Here is a 22,028-nt window from a genome sequence, read left to right on the forward strand (position 1 = left end):
CACTGGCCGTACACCACTGGTGATCGTCGAGGGGACACTGAATAGTGCACGGTACATCCAAACCGTCATCGAACCCATCGTTCTACCATTCCTAGACCGGCAAGGGAACTTGCTGTTCCAACAGGACAATGCACGTCCGCATGTATCCCGTGCCACCCAACGTGCTCTAGAAGGTGTAAGTCAACTACCCTGGCCAGCAAGATCTCCGGATCTGTCCCCCATTGAGCATGTTTGGGACTGGATGAAGCGTCGTCTCACACGGTCTGCACGTCCAGCACGAACGCTGGTCCAACTGAGGCGCCAGGTGGAAATGGCATGGCAAGCTGTTCCACAGGACTACATCCAGCATCTCTACGATCGTCTCCATGGGAGAATAGCAGCCTGCATTGCTGTGAAAGGTGGATATACACTGTACTAGTGCCGACATTGTGCATGCTCTGTTGCCTGTGTCTATGTGCCTGTGGTTCTGTCAGTGTGATCATGTGATGTATCTGACCCCAGGAATGTGTCAATAAAGTTTCCCCTTCCTGGGACAATGAATTCATGCTGTTCTTATTTCAATTTCCAGGAGTGTATATGAGAAATAGCAGGGGACCAAGGACAGAGCCCTGGAGAACTCCATAACTCACTGTTGCCCAGTCAGACTCTATCCCTCCTATGTGTGTATTGTTACCATCTAACACTATTTTCTGTTGTCTGCCCTGTAGGTAGGATCTGAGCCACTTGCGCATTTGACCTTGGAATTGCATAGTGGCATGCTTTCTCTATAAGTGTTCTATGATTGACACATTCAAAGGCCTTAGACAGATCGCAAAATATGCCCACTGGTGATGTCTTCATATCAAGGCATTCCAAAATGTTATTGGTAAACGAAAACATAGTTTTGGTTCTAAAGAGAGATGTGAAAGCTCACACCAGATAGCATCCCTGAAGTTTTCTATAAGGTTCTGATCAGGCAGATTTGGTAGCCTAGACATCAATATGAATTCACTTTCATGGTCCTCAAACCACTGAAGCATGACTGTGGTCTTGCAAAGTGGTCAGTTATCGTTTTGAAAGATATCAATCATTAAGGGATGCAGGCAGTCCAGAATAATGTTCATGTGGTCCATGGCTGCCATGGTGCGTTTGATTACTACAACAGGTACCATTGAAGCCCAAGTGAATGTCTGCCCTAACTGGCCTTCATCTATGGTGTGGTGCTTATTTTGAGCTGCCATTCACCTGTATGATGGCATATCCGGATACATCCTCTTTTCTATCTTTATGATCCCATGTTCACTTCAGTCATAATTGATAAACCTGTTGGGTTAACATGGGAACACAAAAACAGTCTCCTGATGCTGCATATAAATATATAAAGGGTGATAGGATAAGGGAATCTAACAGGTATCTGCCCCCCCCCCCCAACCCCTTGCCCCTCCCAAACCTGCTGCTGTCCATCACATTCATGCACATATCAAACTGATCTTGTCCAGTGAAAACATCAGCTGCCCACTCTTGCCACTCATATCCACCCACTGACCTATACCCTAACACAACTGACATACTTTACTTTTATTTCTATTTTCACTATATCTCATCCCGTTATCACAACCAACTTATTTCATTTACATCTTGGTTGTTTTTCCATACTTCATGTCATTTTGCCATTTCTGAGATTGTAAGTTGTTAACACATTTCCATGTATTTTTATATGTTTTTCATCATCTACCATGAACCCCGGCTAATTTCATCTGAATCACCACATAAATTTTGCCTGCCTGTAGGTTGATCCCAGATCCACATACTGTTCCTGCACTGTTGTCTAGTTCATGGAACCCCCTTTCCAATAGCCTGACCATCAAATCACCCATTTCAGGCTCTGCCTTCCCTCCCACAACAGCCTCTAGCTCTTCAAGTTCTGTCAGTCCATAGCTCTCACCAACCTAGTTCTGCAGAACCACATAACCGGACCCAAGATCTCTTGCACTATCCCCACTCCATCCATAAGATCCTCCTGCTCTGTAACTCCAAATTTCTACATCTGACCTGCCAGACTGAAACCCTTGCCTTCTAGCAACCACAGCAGCATTTACAATGCCACCTCAAAAAACTGTCCAATTTATTCACTTCACATTCCCACCTTGAACTACCATTATCCACCACTACCACAAGAGCCTCCATCATAGCCATCAAATCCTGCCATGTAGACCTACTATATCTGTCACTCCCTCAGAAACTCCCCCCACCCTCAACCCCTGAAGAATCCAAAGGCTAAACTGACCCTCAACACAGTTATGAACCAGTCCTCTTCAATCCTCAGTCCCCCAGAAGTATTAGTCCTTCCCAAAGGCCTCAACTTTTGCCCTACTCCCAAATTGTCATGCTGATCTTATTATAGACCTCCTCTCCTTTACCTGGTTTCCATAGTGGAAACAATTTTCTGCCCTCAACCCTATTAGTCAGATTTACCCAAAAACAATACTGAAACCCACCAATTTCATTTATTCCTTCATTTAACCACAATGTAAATCACACTCCCCCCAAATCATACCCTGATAATTATCCAGAATTTATGAACCTCAAACCTTGTTCTCAAATTATGCTCCAAATGCCTCAACACAGAAAACAGCCTCACATCTGCAGGAAGAACTGCAAGACATCACCTTAAAGCTGGTCATTGTCTTATAATCCTACCTGCCAACATATCCACCCAGGATGCACTATTGTGGCTGAGTACTGCACCTTAACAAGAGAATCTCCAACTTGTGGATCAACACCTTCAGCCTATTATCCATAATATACCCAACTATCTAAAAGACATCAACCAGTTCATCTACAGACTCTCCAACTTTACTGTCCCTCTATCACTCAGTGCCCTGCTCATCACTGTTGAAGCCATCTTCCTCTACACTAACATCCCCAGTGATCATAAGATTGCTGCCATTGTACACTATCTTTCCCAACACCCAACTTCATCTAAACATACAACCTCCTTCCCAGCTCCCATGATTATCTGCATTCTCATCCATAATTACTTCTCCTTTGAAGGCATCACATACAAACAAATCTGTGGTACAGTTATGGGCTTCCACATGGCACCAGGCTATGCCAACCTACTCATGAGTTGTATAGAGGACTCCTTCCTATCCACACAGAATCCCAAACCTGATATCTTCATGATCTGAATCAGGGGTAATGACACCCTATCCACATTCCTCCAGTACCTCAACAATTTCTTGATAATTTGCTTTGCCTGGTCCTCCTCATCCCAACAGTTCACCTTCTTTAATGTTGACCTCTGCCTCACAGATGGCATCATGTATACCTCCATCCACATCAAATCTACCAACCATCAACAATATCTCCATCTGGACAACCACCACTTGTTGCAGATCAAGAAGCCCTTCCATTCAGCCTACCACCCATAGCTGTCGCATTTGCAATGACAAGAAGTCCCTCTCAAAATATGCTGAAGTCCTTGCTGAGGCCTTCACAGTCTGGAATTATCTTCTCAACCTTGTACAGAAACTTATCCTGCATGCCTTGACCCTCAATTCACCTACTTCCTCACACATACCCACTTTCTGGCCCAAAAAGGAGCCCTCCTCTTGCAACTACGTACCACACAGGACAGGAGCAACTGAATCACATTATCCACCAGGATTTTGACTACCTTTTGTCATATCCTGAAATGTGAACTATCCTCCCCACCCCTCCCACAAAAGTATTCAATCACCCACTATATCTAACAATATCCTTGCCTGTCTCTATCCCACCCTTGCTCCCAACCCTGCGCCCCATGACTCACATCTCTGTAAATAACCTAAGAGTGAGAACTGTCTCATACATCCTCCCTCAACCACCTATTCCAGTCATGTTAAAGGCATTTACTACCACATAAAAGACAGGGCCAATTGTAAAAAATGCCATGTAGTTGGTCAAATCAGCTGAAATCACTGCATGGCATTCTAGGTGGGCATATCTTTTATACACTGTACTGTCCTAGATCCACAGTACCAATAAATAAGTTAAATCCTGATAAGATAATGATGGACAACTGCTTACAGTAAATGACATCAACCTGTGAATGCTAAACATTTCTTTAAATATTTCAGGCCAGTCAATAATGATACGTTAGAAATTTTCAACTTTTACTTGCAGCAGATCAGCTGGAGCCCTTTATGTATGTAAAGGAGTGTTCAAGATAAAATTATTCTATTTTCTAGTGAGTTTATGTAATTGTTTGAAGCTGTATTTAAGAAAATGAAGTAAGAAATAATCTCCAAGCTACAAAAGCATAACCCTGTACTACTAGAGGGATCAGAATTTCTGTAGAACAAAAAGAAAGTTATATGAATCACTAAGGATATCTGATCATCCCATAGAAAAGGAGACCATAGATTGTACTTTAATAATTTAAAAACAGTCATTAAAAAACCCAAAAACTACAGACATCACATATGAAATTGACAACTTCAACAAAAAAGCAGAAACCATCGAGCAAGTTGTAACACGGGAGAGTGGGAAGAAAGTAAATGCGTGTCTGATATAGAAAAAAGTCATGGTGGAAATATAATAAAAAACAGTGATTGCAAGGGAACTGACATAGTCTGCAGTACACATTTTTTGATAGCTGCAGAGCTCCCATCACACATGGTGAGATCAAAATTAGTTCACCCCTTTCAGGACTATATAAATGCAGTCATGTGTCAAATATTTAACAACTCCCTACATCATAGCATTCTACAACTGTGGTTAAAATATGCATATGTGAAATCATTTTTCAAGAAGGGTGAGCACCCAATGTGGCAAACTACCATTCAATATCCTTGCTAATAAGTTTTTCAAAGGTCCTACACAAATTGGTCTCCAGGAGAACAGTCAATCACCTGAACAGTCACAACATTCTCAATCAACGTCAATTTGATTTTTGGCGAGGCCTATCAATAAATTATTATCTCCACCTTCACCAATCAAATTCTGCTGTCTCCTAATAGCAAACTGTGAACTATCCAAGACTTTTGACTGTATTAATCAAGTAATTCTGCTAAATAAAACAGAATCCTGTTTTGGTAATTACAGACAGGAATGGAATTCTAGCTTCATCTAAGTGGGACACAGTCAACACCAGAGTGGCACAAAACTTAGTGCAGAAATCCTTGCTGTTTCTTATATTTGTAAATGACTTTCCCACTGCAGTGAGGAAATTCATCCTCTTTGCTGACTATACTTCTCTCCTAGTGGGGAAAACAGCTGGGAAAAACCTGTAAGTCTCTGCTCACAATGTATTTGATTGTTCAGCTGTAATAGAGTCTCTCTGAAAGTAAAAAAAAATCATTAAGTGCACTTTCATGGGACACAGAAAGAACGCGAGAACATAAATATAAAATGTAATGGACATTAAATACAGAAACTTCATTCTGTTCAGTTTTTGAGAGTGTATACTGATAGCTTATTAAATTGGTCCTGTCATAACCTACATCTGACGAAACGACTTCATTCTGCAACTTTTGCCTTGTGTGTAATTGCATCATCTACATACATGTAAGGATGCTATCAGAACTGTTTACATTGAATATTTCCATACATTATTATCTTATAGCATCATCCTTTGGAGTAATCAACTCACAGCAAAAAAAACAAAATTTGGCATTCAGAAGAGAGTTACAGTCATGCATGGTACAGCATTCACTACTTAATGTGTGCCAAATATAAGAACAGGACTTTTCCAGGGCTCATACCTCAGATTCTGTTGGTGGGAGAAAGGTAGGGTCAAGTGTTTTGGATAGCCCTTTGGCTAGGGACCAATTGTATATCCAACAGACATGTCATCTTACTGTAATGTAAAATGGACATGTAAAATTTGGAGTGAGAAAAAAATCTAAATAATAAATAACCACAGCAATTTGCTCAAATTTTAATGGTATATTCTCTAAGCGTTTATCTAGAAGTAGCATCTTCTCATTTTCAAAAATCTTTATCCATTATCGAGAAACCATCAAAAACCTAATTTTTGTGTACCAAAACTGAGCCACAGATTTCAACAATGGTAAGCACTGCAAATGGCTGTAATTTTTACTATGTATTCCTAAATCTCAAACTCAAACAACTTGAAAATTTTCTTGGTATCTTTATCTGTTTATGAGATGCTGAATTTCAACGTACCCTACTTGTACATGTAAAATAAGCACGTAAAATCCATTATGAGGTGAAACATAGTTTACAAAGTGATTCAATTTCACATATGTGAACTTTCAAAATTTTACTGACCTATAAAGTTCCCCTCCCTCCCCCCCCCTCCCCCTTCAAATTGAGTAACATGTCCTGATGTGGCACAAAAAAGAAATGAATCAATCATAAAATGCTCCTATTAGAGCACAAAAATGGCAAATATGCTCCTGTTTATTAAAAGACTGTGACTGAAAAGTAGGGTACCAGTTGCCTCATTCTACCTTCCTCACATATTTAAAAAAATTCCCAAAACTTTGGCATGCAATCATACTCATGAATTTTTATGCTGAGAGAGAAAGAGATGGTGGCAGTGGAAGAGTAGACAATGGTTGGGGTATAGAAAGAGTGAAGGAAACAATGACCATGTGAGAGAAAGAAAGGGGACACAGAGACAGAACAGTGCTAGGAAAAGAGTGAAGGAGACAGTGCCAATAGGTAAGCAACAAAGAGAAGGAGACAGTGGAATTGTGTAAGAGCCAAAGTCTATGACAATGGCAGTGAGTAAGAGACAGACAGTGACAGTGGAAAGAAACATCAGCAGTGGGATGGAATGAATGCAATAGTAGTAGTAAGAGGAAGCAAAAGGGAGAGCCCATAGAATATTAGAAGGACAGAATGAAGACAGTAACAATTAGACAGACACAAAGACATAATGGCAATGAGATCGAGTGGATGAGAATGGATGGGTCTGAGTGACACAGCAATGAACTAGTGGGTGTGAGTGAATTACAGTTAGGGGAGCTTGTGGGAGTGAGATGTGAGTGGCACATTAAAAAGAGAGCTAATATGTTCGCATGCTGAAACTTTTGGGAACATTTTTAAAGGTACTGAGGAAGGTAGAATGAGGCAGCTGGTACCCCATTTTTCAGTCAGAGTCTTCTAATAAACAGGAGCTTATTGGACTTTTGTGCTTCGATAAGAGCATCTTTTCACTGGTATGTGTGCGTCATGAATGGTGTTCTTTCGAGATGTTCTTACAGGAATCTATTCAGGAAACTACACATGTTTACAATAACAACTTAGAATATCTTCTCCCTTACATGTTTCAGTATTAAAAATGCTCTCTTTCCAAATCCAACTGAGCATATCATTGGCACAATATGATGTTCAAATAGCACTTACACAGAAACCCATGCGCAGAAAGGGTTAACAACTCAGGCATGGAAGTTTTGAATGCTTCACCTACAGACATCAAAAGTCTTTCTTTTAAAACCTGTAACTCCAAGAGCAAACTGAAATAACACCTGTTGAAAAATTCATTCTACTCAATTAGTGATACAGATACATCATACGTACATACATACATGTTACATACATACATACATACATACATGTTACGTACATAAAGGGCTCTGGCTGATCTGCTGCAAGTAAAAGTTGAAAATTTCTAGGGTATCATTATTGACTGGTCTGAAATATTTAAAGAAATGTTTAGCATTCACCGGTTGATGTCATCTACTGTAAGCAGTTGTCCATCATAATCTTGTCAGGATTTAACTTACTTATTTATTGATTCTGTGGATCTACAACAGTACAGTACACTACGGTACAGTACAGGACTCCTCTACTGTATCCATTACCACAAATTTTATAAAAAAAATCATGACTGTAAATATTGCAAAAATCTCCCACTCAGTCCATATCCCAGTAACTCTAATGCTATTGGGGTCAATGGAATTCATAATAAAATAAATAAATCTCTAAGAGAATTAGAACATCATCAGCACACCTTACAGATTTTATTTTTCCTTCCTGAACCTTAATGTCCTTTCCAAATTTCTCCTTAGTTTAATTTACTGCTTGCTCAGTGTACAAAATGAGTAACATGGAGAACAGACTACAACCCTGCCTTGCTCCTTTCTCAATTACTGCCTCCTTTCCATATCCTTCAGTTCTTAGGACTCCAGTTTGATACACGTAGAAGTCAAAAATAAAGTTCCAGTCCCTGTATTTATTCTCGATAGCTTCAAAATTCCAAAGAGAGTATTCTAATCAATTTCTATATCTATAATTGCTTTCAAAGAGGTTGCCTTTATTTTGTGATAAGCTGTTGGTTTGGTACTGCTTTACATGTTTGTACATTTATCTGGAGCTCAAACTAATCTTCCAGCTGTATCATCCATCTTAGATAGTTTGTATTACAATTTTACTGTCATGACTTACTAAACTGATGGTTTGGTAATGCTCACATCTGCCAGCATGTGTTTGCTTTTGTATTTGAATTATTACATTCTTCTCTAATGTCTTAGGGTATATCACCTGTCTTATATTCTGAGTTGATGTTTACTCCAGGTGCCTGTTTTGAATGAGGTCTTACAATACTCTGTCAGTTTTTTCTCAAAGTATCACATCTCCTTTCTCATTTTCATACACTTTCTCTTCCATCTTCATGGTATTGTCTTCACATTTTCTTCCCTTACATAGCTGTTCTACATATTCCATCCACCTTTCATCCTATTCTTTTCTGCTCAATACTGGCTTCCCATCAGAGCTTTTGGAATTCTTGCAGTTGCTTATTTTTTCTCTTATGAATTTTCTTATCTAGAGGGCAAAGTAACTAACAATGGCCACAGTACATTGAGGGTATAAAAGGGTATAAAACGCAGATTGGCTATAGCAAGGAAAGAATTTCTGTGAAAGAGAAATTTGTTAACATCTAATGTAAACTAAAGTATTAATAAGTATTTATATTGAGTGTAGCTTAGAACGGAGTGCAGAAGTGAAATGTGGATGATAAGCAGTTCAGATATGAAAAGAATAGAAGCTTTTGAAATACACTGCTACAGAAGAATGCTGAAGATTAGATGGGTAGATCAATGAACTAATGAGGTGCTAAATCAAATTGGGAAAACGAAATTTAAAGCACAACTTGATTAAAGGAAGTGATCACTTGACAGGATACATCGTGAGGCAGGCATCAAGGAACTCCAAGTGGCAGAACAGGGTGGACACAATCATCTCTGATTTTGTCAGGACATAACCATAACATCTATACAGCTAATAATAAGAAATTACTGCAGTCAAGGCATGCAGCCAGAACAACATTCTAACTTTCTTTGATTCTAAATGGAGATCAACAGCTGAAGCTCTCAATTGTGTGTTCTTGGGTGGTAAAACAAAATTCTTGGTCACAAATGCAAACCACCTCATTCTATTCCCTTGTTTATTCTACAGATGAAATTAAATTCTCTGCATACAACAAGCTAAAATGTAATGCAATTATCATTGCTAAATAATTATTTCTGCATGAAGACACATAAAGTGATGTATTGGGGGAGAGGGGTTCAGATTAAACTTAACAAGCTATCTGACCACTCCAGAATTACATAATATTTCACTCCCCACCAGAATGTGCCCTGTTTTGAATCTTCTTAGTAGATTAAAACTGTGTGCCCCCTACGCTGTGGCTACATCAATTCTTCACATCATCACTTCATCCACAATTGGTAGTCCAGTAATGTTTGCAACAGAGCTTCAGAGGAGCTCGACAAGTAGAACACAGGTACTGGCAAAATTCAAACTGTGAAGGTGAGTTAAGAGCTGTAGCTGGATACATCAGTCACTAAAGGCTTCAGTCTTAAAAGGTTAGGTTCCAAGTCTGAATCCCAGCACGTTATATGGTTTTAATCCATCAGAAAATTACAAAACAGTGTACATTCCACTGCAGAGTGCAATTCATTCTGGGAACAAACCCTAGGCTGTGGCAAGACAATTTCTCTACAATATATTTTCTTCCAGCAAGATATACAGGAAAACTCCTGTGAAGTTTGGAAAGTAGAAGAGAGATAGTTGCAGAAGTGAAGCTCTGTGGGAAGGTCAAAACTCAGCCAGTAAGATCACTGCACATGATGAAATGCAAGGTTCTCAGTTCAAGTCCCAGTCCAGCACACAGTTTGAATTTATCGTGAACAATCCAAACAATTTTAGGAGACAAGAATGATTTCATCTGCCACAGCCTATACAAATATGAACCTTATGAGCTATTGTTCAAATACGGCATTGCAGGTTACTTGTCCTGGGAGAGTAGAATGTGTTAGAATGTAGTTTATTCATCTCATAACGTATAGTTACAAATCAAAGACTTTTGTACTGGAGACAGATTACTTAAAAAAAATAATAATAAGGTTACAATAATTAACATACTTCAGCAGGCATTTCTGCATTTTTACACATGAACAATTTAACAAGAACTTGTATAACACTTATGGTCATTTTGCAGCTTGCAAAACAATTTATACAATATATTAACAATTTATTACACAATACATAATCTGTATTGTTTCTTTCCTTTTCAAATTGCCAAACTGTCAGCATGAATTCTTTAATTGAATATTAACATTTTTCCACTAGTGTATTAAATACCAATCTGTTTAGTGGGTCAAACTCCATATTAAAAGATTTATGTTATTTAATTTATTGGAAATTTTTAATCCCATGTACAATGGTGTTTGAGTGTAAAGTCTTAACTTTTGAGAGAAAAGTTTGAAGCTGTGTCTCTGTGACGAGTACTGTAATTGTGATTTAAATGAGAACTGTCAAGTGAGTTTTGATTTTTATATATAAAAATAAAAATTTCATAGATGTACACAGAAGGAGTGGTTAGTATTTTTAATTTTTTACATAATGGGTGACTTGATGTTTTTGGACTAAACACATGTTTCTTATGTTTCTCTTTTGAAATGTAAGTAATCTCAGGCTGTTCGTTGAGTTTCCCCAGAAAATTATTCCATATTGAATATTCTCAAAGTAGCTGTGGCAGACTATCTACCTGGTGTCCATAAGGGTGGAACCAGATAAGACATTCATCGCATAAGCTAGGCTGTTTAGTTAGTTTGCTAAGAAGTCTACATGTGCCTTCCAATTTAAATTTTTTTCAAGGTTTAGACCTAGAAATTTTACACAACTTGCTTCAGTCCTTTCCTGATCTCCGTGCACTATTTTTATGATAGATGCTGGTGATGTTTTATCACTGAACTGCACTAATTGTATTTTTGCGACATTGAGTTTTAATTCATTGTGCTGAAACCATAATTCTATGTCTCCCATTATATTTTCCACAGTATCATGAATTTTTTTCTAAACTGCCATTTTCAATTAAAACCAAGGTGTCATCTGTGAATAAAAGGGACTGAACATCAATGTTTAAAGGTAAATCATTTATGTACAGCTGAAAATGATAAGGTCCTAAAATTGAGCCCTGTGTGACCCCTGTAGAAAAGTGTTCCCAATCCAAGAATGATTTTTTCCCATTTGAATTTAGAATAACTCTCTGTTTTCTTTGTGACAAATAAGATTTGAACCACAGCAATACCCTGTCCACAATCCCATACCTCTCTAACTTGTGTGGAAGTAGTAAGTGTTTGACTGAGTGGATTAGGTTGTCAACTCTCTGCACATATAGTTCAAAATGACTAACTGATGGCCTATAAAGCCATAAAGGAGGACTTTTCCATTTATTTTCTAACCTGACAGTTATTTTTATATTTTTGGTTACGTCATTATGTACTATGTGTGTGATTCAACACACCAAAAATTGCACAGATCATTGTGTTTCAAGAAACTTCTAACCTTATTCTTGACCCATGTTGTATTCTGTATGAAAGTATTCTACTTTTTGCAAAAATAAAATGTTGAACGTTATATAATTGTACCTTCATTGTTCCATAGTACAGACGTCTCTGAACTAATTATTTTACTCACATTGCTTGCACTTTTAAATCATATCCATTGTTAACCAGACTTCGGACTTCTGTGAAAAGCATGGTTTGAACTCCACAAGAGAACTGGAAATTGAGTAATCCATCTTCAATGTAAACAGCCATATAAACATTTGATGTGAGTTGAGCATGCAGCAGAATACCACTCAGCACTAGTGTTCGTGCCTGGACTTCAATTTTGGCACCTGTTTTTTCAATAAGGTGGTGTGTAACGAATGAATGCTCTCTGAATGCAACTGTATCATTTCCTGTGTACACTTCACATAGAGGCCCAGTCCACTCAGACTTACATTTGCACTGAAACATGAGAAAAAGCTCAATGTTAAATCACATTTATTTTATTATACCATACTTTCATTACCTTATATTAAAAATTGAAAAATTTGAATCATTCTGAATAGTAAATTGAATAGTTTTACAAAATAACAGCAAAAATCTGTGCAGTTTATGAGAACACTTTATGTTACAACATAGTCTTCTTATGAAGTGTTGTTAAAGTAAGATGTTAACAGGAACGGAAGGAAAAATATAAGATTTATTTTTATTTTGTTTATTTATTTATGCACCTGTGGATAACAAATACTGAATATCTTTCTCCAACTGCACATGAAAAATTTATGTAAATTCATTGTAAGGAAATAGTCATGTAAATAATAATACATGTATATACACATACAATAAAACACACGGAATATACCATGAGGGTGAGAATTTGCAGCTATAAACTACAATGCAAATGCCACCTCCTATGTCAGAGTAATGTGTTATCGAGGGTGGCTTGAAGAAATTACATTAAAAGTCATTTTTAACAATTAAATGTAGGATGATTTCATATTAGAACAACTACTACTGATAGTATGTTTGGATGATGTTCTAGAGATCTCTGGGTGATGGAGATTTGACATTGCATGGCCAAGATAGCAGTGACAGACAGGTGTACATATCTAGCATCTCCAAGACTATCACGGAATCCCAAGTAGACAGTGTTCAGCTATGGATATTGTATAGACAGAATACTGTAGGTGACCATGATGAAGCAGCACTGGCAGGCATCACATTTTGCTTAGTAAATTTAAGTATGTGAAGACTTACCATTGAATTGCAGTTTGGAGTACACTATAAGCTCAACGGTTCTTTCAGAGGCAAAGTTTGCTATAAAATCTATGTCTGAGTTACAGTTACTGAATGTTAGAAGTCTGGTGGGCTTAGCGAAGCACACGGGTCAAAAGTTAGTCAAAGAGAGATAAGTTTAAATATTCTATCATACATTAAAGAGGCTTCCCTGAAGCCCAGGCATTCCGTCACACATGATGACTTGACAGGACCTGAAATAATTCTGAAGAGCATCTAATCAAATGAAGAATTAATTTTGAAAGCAAAGAAATAAGACAAGAAAGAAAGATGTCACTGACACAGAAGACAAATCAAACTTTCTTGGTGGGTGCAAAAAAAAAGGGAATAAATGATTAATTGATGACTGAAGTTTCATTAGCTATTTGTATTGCATTCATTGTGTTGATGCAAGAGTGGTTAAGTGAGCTGAAATGCTACAAAAAGCTAAAGAGGGCAAAGAATTTTGAACACTAATTAATATTAACAGATTGTGTTCAACTGAAACTCAATAATACCCAGATCAGCAACTGCTTAGCAACATCTAAATCTCGTCATAGTTAACATCTGGGGAGCAAGTTTTATGAAATGTAGAGGTTCCTACTAATAATTAATGAAGAAGTAATACTATCAACTGAGGATCACTGATTGGATTGCAGGTCTATGAAGAGATGATTCAGGGACAATACAGAGTCAAAAAAAATGATATGCAACCAAATACTAGTATGACATGTTACATTAGTAAATGAGTGGCACAGTTAGAACAGAAGACAAGAAGAAAAGGAGAGAGGGATAAACATTCTGTTAGTTTTATCGGTGCATATTTGCAGTTTTTGCAGTATTTTAGAATCAGAATGGCTTTATGAAAAATAAGTTAACTTTAGCAACCACAGTAGAGTTAATAGGCAAAACAATTACTGCCAGAGAGACAAGGCATATGTTACTGGTGTATTCTTTGATCCTGAAAAGGCGTTTGACTGTGTCAATATCTCCATGTTACTTGACAAGTTGTGCAACTTCGGTTATTACAGGAACAGGCTACGAGTTGATAAAATTGTATATGAGCAACAGGGAACAATGTATCAAACAATAGAAACTCCAGATTGGAATATCAATAATATAAGGAAAATATAGAGTGCTACTCACCATAAAGGTGACAGATATGAAGACGGTATCTGTTTCTTCGGACATGTCTGAAAGAACAGATACCATTGGTGATTGTGCAGCTCTTGAAGAATGAAATTACAATGAAATCCACACAATTAGCTGCTTACAGGCATCGATAAATATCAATGGGGACAGTAGAAAATGTGTGTGCCGACGGGGACTCAAACCCAGGATTTTCTGCTTACAAGGCAGATGCTCCAGCAAACAGAGCCATCGAGGACACAGAGGGTAGTGCAACTGCAGGGTCTTATCTCTGACATGCTCCCTGGGAGACCCACATTTCCAACTTACTGTCCACGCACTACAGTTGTAGTGCCCCTGTCCACTATACTTATTACTCGCAGCAGTCAATCTACCAATTCCCGTAAGAGTTTGAGCAATGTGAGTGTATCCACACTGAAGAAGATCATTGGCCGGTATGCCGTATCTATATGAAGATGGTATCTGTTCCTTTAGACATTAAAATTATCAAACCAACTAAAAAGAATTTTAACTGAAAATTCATTTTATTTTGTAGATGAGTTCTTCATCTTTACGAAAACTGATTTGTAAGTATGTCAGGCACATAGTCTCAGGTAATTCACAACCAATCTAATGAATATAAACAAATTTGTAACACTGTTTCTTATACTTTAAAAATTGTAAAATTTATTGTTAAACACAAAACTTTAGTTTATACATTGTGGACTGAAGTATTCAGAAGAAGAATCTGTACAATTCCCTGAAACTATATTCTTTCTAGGGGTTAACAACAATATGGAAAGGACAGAGTGCAACTCAACACATAGAGGAAGCAACAAAGTCACAGACAGGCACAATGAAAGAAACTGCTAAAATAATTAAGCTTTTGAACACAAAAAAAGCTTCCAAAAAAAGAAAACAAACGCACATTCACACAAGTGCAAATCCCACACACACATGGCCACTATGGGCACTAAGGCCTGACTGTAACTGCGTCTGATGTGTGCACCAATACACTGGTGTGGGTGTTGGGTTTAAGGAGGAAGCATAGGGTGAGGACAGGGAGGGATGGCAGGGTAGGGTTGGGGGAAGATGCTGTGCTACCTGTATGAGTGTGCAGGGACATGGTGGGGACAGGAGAAGGTTGCTAAGTGCAGTGATGGAAGGTTGTTCTGTGGAGGAGGGAAGGGGGAGTTTGAGGAGGGAAGAAAGTGGAGAGAGGAGAGCCATAGAGAAGGAGACAAGACTAGTAGTTGTGCTGGTGGGATATGTGTGTGTAGTGCTGGAGTGGGAGCAGGGAATGGGAGGGTAGGTGTGAGGACAGGGGATAGTGAAGGCTGAGGCCAAGGGGTTTTACAGGAATGAAGGATATATTGAACAATTAAGGAAAGCTGGTGTTGGTGGGAAGAATCCAGATGGTACAGGCTGTAAAACTTATTCAATTAAGCACATCATGTTGGGCAACATGTTCAATAACTGTGTCGCTCAGCTGTCTCTCAGCCACAGTTTGGCAGTGGCCATTCAGTCAAAACCCTGTTGGAGAATGTGATTCAGTTGCTTCAGTCCTGGGCAATACTGAGTCATGAGAGATGTGCTTCTTTGTAGCCAGAGAGTGAGTATGTGCGATCTGGTATGTAACCGGAGAGACAAGGCATGGGAGATATGTTTCTGGACAAGGTTTGGAGGGTAATTTTGGCCCATAAAGGCAACAGTGAGACACTTGTCATATTTCCAGAGGGACTGCAGAAAACCAGTCAATGATAATTTTAATTCTTTCTCTTTCTGTATGTATGCTCCTTCTGTATGTGTGCTTGGATTAATTATAACATAATGTCACCCATAAAAAATAATTCTGCTTATATGTTACACAGAAGATCATTTAGATGTATGAGAAACAATAAAAGGTCCAAGGTTCAGCCTTTGTGAACCCCATTCATGATTACTTCCCTGTCAAAACAATCTCTCCTAATCCCATTGGTTGGAACACTAAGAACAACTTTCTGCATTCTTTTGGATAAATAATACATTATTCATTGGTTGGTTAGACCATCATTCTATAAAACCTCATTTTATCTACAAGAATATTGTGATTCACAATCAAATGTCTTGGAAAGGTTGCTGATAATATCAACCGATGGTATTTTTTTTTATTTAACGCTTGTCAAATTGGTGAGTGACCTTGTGAACGGCTTTCTCAGATGAACAACTTCAATGAAATACAAACTGTGATTTACTGAGAATACTGTTGTTGCTCATATGGAATACTATTCCAGAATACATTACCTCAAAAATTTTGGAAAATAATGTCAAGAGTCACTAGTTATTGAGATCTGCTCTATCACCACCTTTCTTATAGAGGGGTTTAACAATGGCATATTTCAATCTCTCTGGAAAGATGACTTGAGTTAGTGATGCATTACATATTTCGAGTAATACAGGACTTACTATATGGGAACAAGTCTATAGTACTCTATTGGAAATTCCATCAATAGCTGATGACTTTTTATTTTTGAGAGAATGTATAATTTTCTTAATGTCGGAAGGATAAATTGTTTTCTGTATTTTTGAGACGGATTTCCTGATCCTCATATTCTTCTCTGTTTCTACTTTCACAATATCCAATACATCAGACTGTCTTATAAGGCTACCATTTTTCATAACTTTTATCTTGGTAATTATATTTTAATCTAGCATCTTGTTATTCCTAACATATTCAGTACGCTATGGATGTGTGAATGTTTTCATATGAGAACTTAGTCCCATGAAGATTTAAGAAAAGGCATTACAAGCATCACAAGCATTTGTTATTGACAGCAGTTCTGACCAGGACCCATTACTCAGATGATTTTTAAAAAATCTTCAAAGTCTCGTGCAGAAAAATTTAGGTATTTGTTTCTTTCAATAGCACGGGAGGAATTTTAAGCACAAGAACACTGTGCTTTAAAATCCCTAAATCTGCTTTTCATTTCTACTTTTGTAGATTCTACATTAGAAAGAACATTGTCAACAAGAGTTTTTGTATTATTTGTTATTCTTATATTTTCAATGGTAAATATACCAACAGAGAAGTAAGAAAGACATTTTGACATTAAAATATGACAAAGGAAACAAATCTAGCTTCAATAATGTTGCAAATTAAATTATACATAGCACAACAATTAGCAGTACAGTATTTCCAAATTTTTCGTCCTCTTCTGTGCAGCACTTTAAAAAATTGCCAAATGATAAAAGATACGAGTTGTGTGAGAAAAGTAACAAGACTGATTTTTTTTTTAAAATGTTTTTATTTTTTTCAAGCAACAATACTGGCCCCTTCAAAGTAGTTCCCTTCAGTAGCTATATGCCAGCAGAACTCTCATTCTTGGTAGCAGCACTGAAAGACTTTAACTGATAGGGCCATTAACATGTCAGTCACATTATTTTGATTGTTCTCCAGAGTCCCAAAATGACATCCTTTTAAGACATTTTTCAATTTTGGGAACAGGAAAAAGTCACGACGACTCAAGTCAGTTCAATAGGGAGGCTGTGGAACAACAGGAATGCCTTTTTATGTCAAAAGTTCCATGATGGAAGTGGCCATGTGACATGGGTCATTGTCATGATGCAGCATCCGCTTCTCTGCAATGTCCAGTCTCACTCAGTTCACCCTTTTCCTGAGTCATTCATGGATACCTTTGTAAAACACTTGGATGACATCTTGTCCTGGAGGAGCACTCTCACAACAGCATGCACACATTTAACATTTTCGTCAGTATTGAACCTGAAGGTCCCCCTGTGTGACGTTCACCTTCAACATGTTCCCAGCCTTCCAAAAATGATTTATGCCAGTGAAAAACTTGTGCTTGTGATGAGGAATATTCCCATAGGCCTGTTTCAGCTTTTCAGAGGTCACACTCATGGATTCCCCAAACTTACCATAAAACTTGACAGTATAAATTAGCTCTAAATTCCGATATTCCATTGTCGGCATTCAACACAGCACTGCCAGATTTCTAGTAGTGTGTCAGTCTCATTACTTTTTTCATATACCTTATTTACAACACCAGCTAGGCATAGTTAAAAGCAGTGCTTTCCAAGCTAACTTTAGGGTGAATAACTGGTGCTGAGTACACAATGGCTAAATTTCTCTTTAATTTCTGTCCAGAGAGTATTACAGTTGAGGCATGTCTGTTATTTCATGCTAAAACTAATTTTTCTTTATCATCACATATCTTGTATTTTTGTGCTACATCATAAAAAGTATATATTTAAGATACTTATGCTACTCCAAATCAAGAAAAGAGACTTATACATACCTGACTCCCACCTTCAAAATATGTACAAGTTCCTCCATGGAGACAAGGAGTAATGGAGCAGTCTGGTATTTTTGCAGTTGATGTGTACACTTCTGTCTCAGCAGATGGAATAACTTGAGTGGCAGTGGTATATTCCAATTCTGTTGTATCTAAAGCACTTATATCTGAAGTTGGAGCAGTAGTCTTCACAGTTTGCAGTACTGTAAATATACCATCACTGAATGTTTCTACACCTACAGAAGTGAGAGATATGCTCTTTGTTTCATCTGTTTCTCCTGAAGGAGGTGGCAGTGTTACTTTTTCTGTTGTAAATGGTCCCATTGTATAATAATCTGGTGGTATTAAAGTTGACTTCTCTTCAACTGAAGGCAGTGTTGTTATTTCACTAACCATTTCAGTATATGAAGGTACAGTCAATGTCTGAACACTTACTGGTTTTAATTTCTCAGTTGTAATATTTGTTCCTAACATTTCAGTACTTGTCAATGTTGAACTTTCAGTCTGTGGTGTAATTTTGGAAGACTTTTCTTGGTACACTGTAACATCTGTAAACATATGTTTTGCAGTAGTTGTACTCAGTTCAGTATCTGGCACCACTGTTTCACTTGATGATGTAAAATATGAAGATATTGGTTCAGAAGGTGGATGAGTTGAACTAGTGCCTGCCATAAATGAAAAAGTAGATGAGGAAGGTAATACTGTCTCTGTGAATGTTGGAGCTGTAGTGCGAGAAACCTTTCCTTCAGCAAGTGTGGTAGATTTAGGTACAGTTCTGTCAGAAGAAAATGCTGAAGTCAAATATTCAGTTGAAGCCACAGTTGCAGTTTGTGTAGGAAATTCACTTGTTGATGGCAATATGAATGAGCAATTCAAATGCCCAGGTGAAATTATAAGGCACTCACAGATTCTTCCAGTAAGATTGGGTGGACAAGAGCAAGTGAAATTATCAATACCATCTAGGCACGTACCACCATTCAGGCACCTGTTAATAAATAAACAAACAATTAAGCTATAGAATATGGTTACCTTCTCAAAGCAGGAATTTGGGAAAGATAAAGTTTCACATATTTGCAAAGGTTGTTCATAATATGAAGTAAGTAAGTATAACTATTAATATTGAGCCTTATACATCACTCATTCAATTTAAAATTAACCTTTTGTTTCACAAAAATGAGCATAAATCTCAAGTCAGAAATTTTTTTAACATTAAACTCATATTTCATAATTTCATTCACTTATACCATCAATAAATGAGAGGAGATTGTATGAGCACTCTAAGCAAAATACTAGTACCAATTTTATTATCTACTTTAGAACATATAAGCAAATACTGAGACAAGTTTTTAATAATAATAATGCATAATTCCAAAATAAAAGTAAAGGAACCTGGGAAAATACAGAAAGGGAAAGAATTGTAAGATCAGTTAATCCCTGTAATACAGAGCTGATTATGAATGATAACAAATTAACTGACCTCAGACAAGTGGACAGTGCTTTCAACTATTTTACAAGAAGGACCAAGGGTGGTGGGAGGGTGGGTATCCAGGTTAGGAACTTGAAAAAATGGCATTAAACTGGCCAAAGAAAAGAGCATATAATTCAGTAAAAGGTTCACCTAGGGGAAAGATGGCCAGGCAGCCAATGGCTTGGTGGTATCATTTGTGCTAGGATGTCAAGAATCAAGGAGTGAAAGCACACTCCAGGTCAACAGCTGGTAGCAGACAGGAGTGCCTCAACATAGCATCATCTCACACTTACTGTTGGTGACTACTGTAGGCAAGTTTTGCATACTTACTTCACTATTCAACTGTGCTGAGCCCTGCACTTAAGCCTGTGCAGCTATAGGAACAGCCTTTACATTTAAAGCAAATCACAATAAATTTTTCTGATATCGACCAAAGGGGTGGACCTTGTATTTGGTATTTCTTAAAAAGATTACAGCACCTGATAAATAGACATAATGACAAGCAGGCAGACAACAAGGGAATCCAGCCCAATCACAATCTTTATGGAAATATATTATTCAAGCATCCAACAGCACTGGAGGATCTGTCTAAAATTATAAAGGGATTTACCTAATAAATATTCAGTGCGTGCATTAGAGATGGGGGATCCGCTCCTGAACTGATTCATAGAGTTGAATCTTTCAAAGGAGTGAACAATCAGTGATTCAGAAAAAAAGAACGGTAGCTCCAAACGTTTCCCACGGCAGAGAGAGAGAGAGAGAGAGAGAGAGAGAGAGAGAGAGAGAGAGAGAGAGAGAGAGAGACGGAGCATATCAGCGGCGCCTCTGCTGGTCAGAGCACAGTGCACGCCACACAACACAGCCGGCGCCGGCCTCTGCCCTGCTTCTGCCTTGGCTGCCTGCACTGTGCAGTGCCCCATTGGATTTTGTGTTTCACATATGCCGTGCAGTCTCTGTGCGTCCTCTGCCGCGTGCAGTGTCTGGCGCAGCTTAGCATCGCACTCTGTCGGCGAACGTTTCAGTCGCACGTCCTGCCCTCTGGGCAGTTGATGCGAGCAACAGGACAGAGAGCCTCCTAGCGGAGAACATAAGAACTACTTGCAACAACCTGCTCGCAAGGGAACGGACAATTTGTCTCGGAGCAGGTGAGTTCACCGCTCCCCCCACCCTCGGAACTCGCCCGCTCAAAGCTCACCCCACCGTTCTCGACTCTAGCCAGAGCGTTGAGCAAAGCAACTCAGGTGTCACTCTGGTCTCTGCGGTCTTAGCTCATGCAGTAATACAGCTCGCAGCTCGACCTGCTCGACTCAGTGCTTCTGCATCGGAGTTCGTCTCTACTGGATATTGTTCTTCGTAGTAATACCGCTATGTATATTACATTATTATGTTATGTATACATAATTTGTTTTTATTTTATTTTTATTTGTTTAAACTGATCAGATTAGGTTCCTGACCACTCTTCTTACTATAGGATTTTTATTATGGACACTCGAATTTACGCTTTAATTACGAGTGAACCGATAAACGTATCGCAAAATGTGATACACCAATATTTTCCTTGTTTTATTCTGCGTAAGGCTATATGCAGCACTTTAGTCTTACAGTCAAATTTATTTATTTTTTTCTTATTCTGGTACGGATTTTGCGATTTTAGGCGTCTTCGGAAGGAAACGTTCACTTTAAAAATACATGGCTTGCGATGTATTTGTACGAGGTTAATGAAATTTTAATACATTATAGCCAAATATATTGTTAGTGTAAATCTCAAGTTACAACATTTTCCAATCACCCAAAAAACCATGATAGTGCAAAATAAATCAATAATCAAAAACTTTGTCATATCGTGGAAACTTCAATAAACAATACAAAATTCTTACTCATTATCTGTGTTAATTCAAAACAGGATCAAATAAGATCAAAATATAGGTATAGTACTGGAATAAACCAAGTTTAAAGGGCAATGTGCCTTCCATTTATTTTCTATTGTGAATGAGTGGTGAGTCATGAAAAAGAGCTAGTTCATTTCAGGGAGTGAACAGTTCTGATCCGATCTCTGAAAAGAACAGTTTTGCCCATCTCTAGCGTGCATGCTATCAC

General features: G+C 38.0%; 1 protein-coding gene across 1 annotated transcript in view; it reads right to left on the minus strand.

Annotated features, from left to right (window-relative positions):
* Nucleotides 1-22,028, minus strand: part of LOC126188725 (protein eyes shut-like) — a 290,275-nt gene that overhangs the window by 145,809 nt on the left and 122,438 nt on the right. Inside the window, 3 exon segments of the mRNA XM_049930332.1 lie at nucleotides 7,975-7,995; nucleotides 11,913-12,230; nucleotides 18,467-19,448. Coding sequence (XP_049786289.1) covers nucleotides 7,975-7,995; nucleotides 11,913-12,230; nucleotides 18,467-19,448 — 1,321 coding nt within the window.

The sequence above is a fragment of the Schistocerca cancellata genome, chromosome 5 (assembly GCF_023864275.1).
Source record: "Schistocerca cancellata isolate TAMUIC-IGC-003103 chromosome 5, iqSchCanc2.1, whole genome shotgun sequence".
Lineage (NCBI taxonomy): Eukaryota > Metazoa > Arthropoda > Insecta > Orthoptera > Acrididae > Schistocerca > Schistocerca cancellata.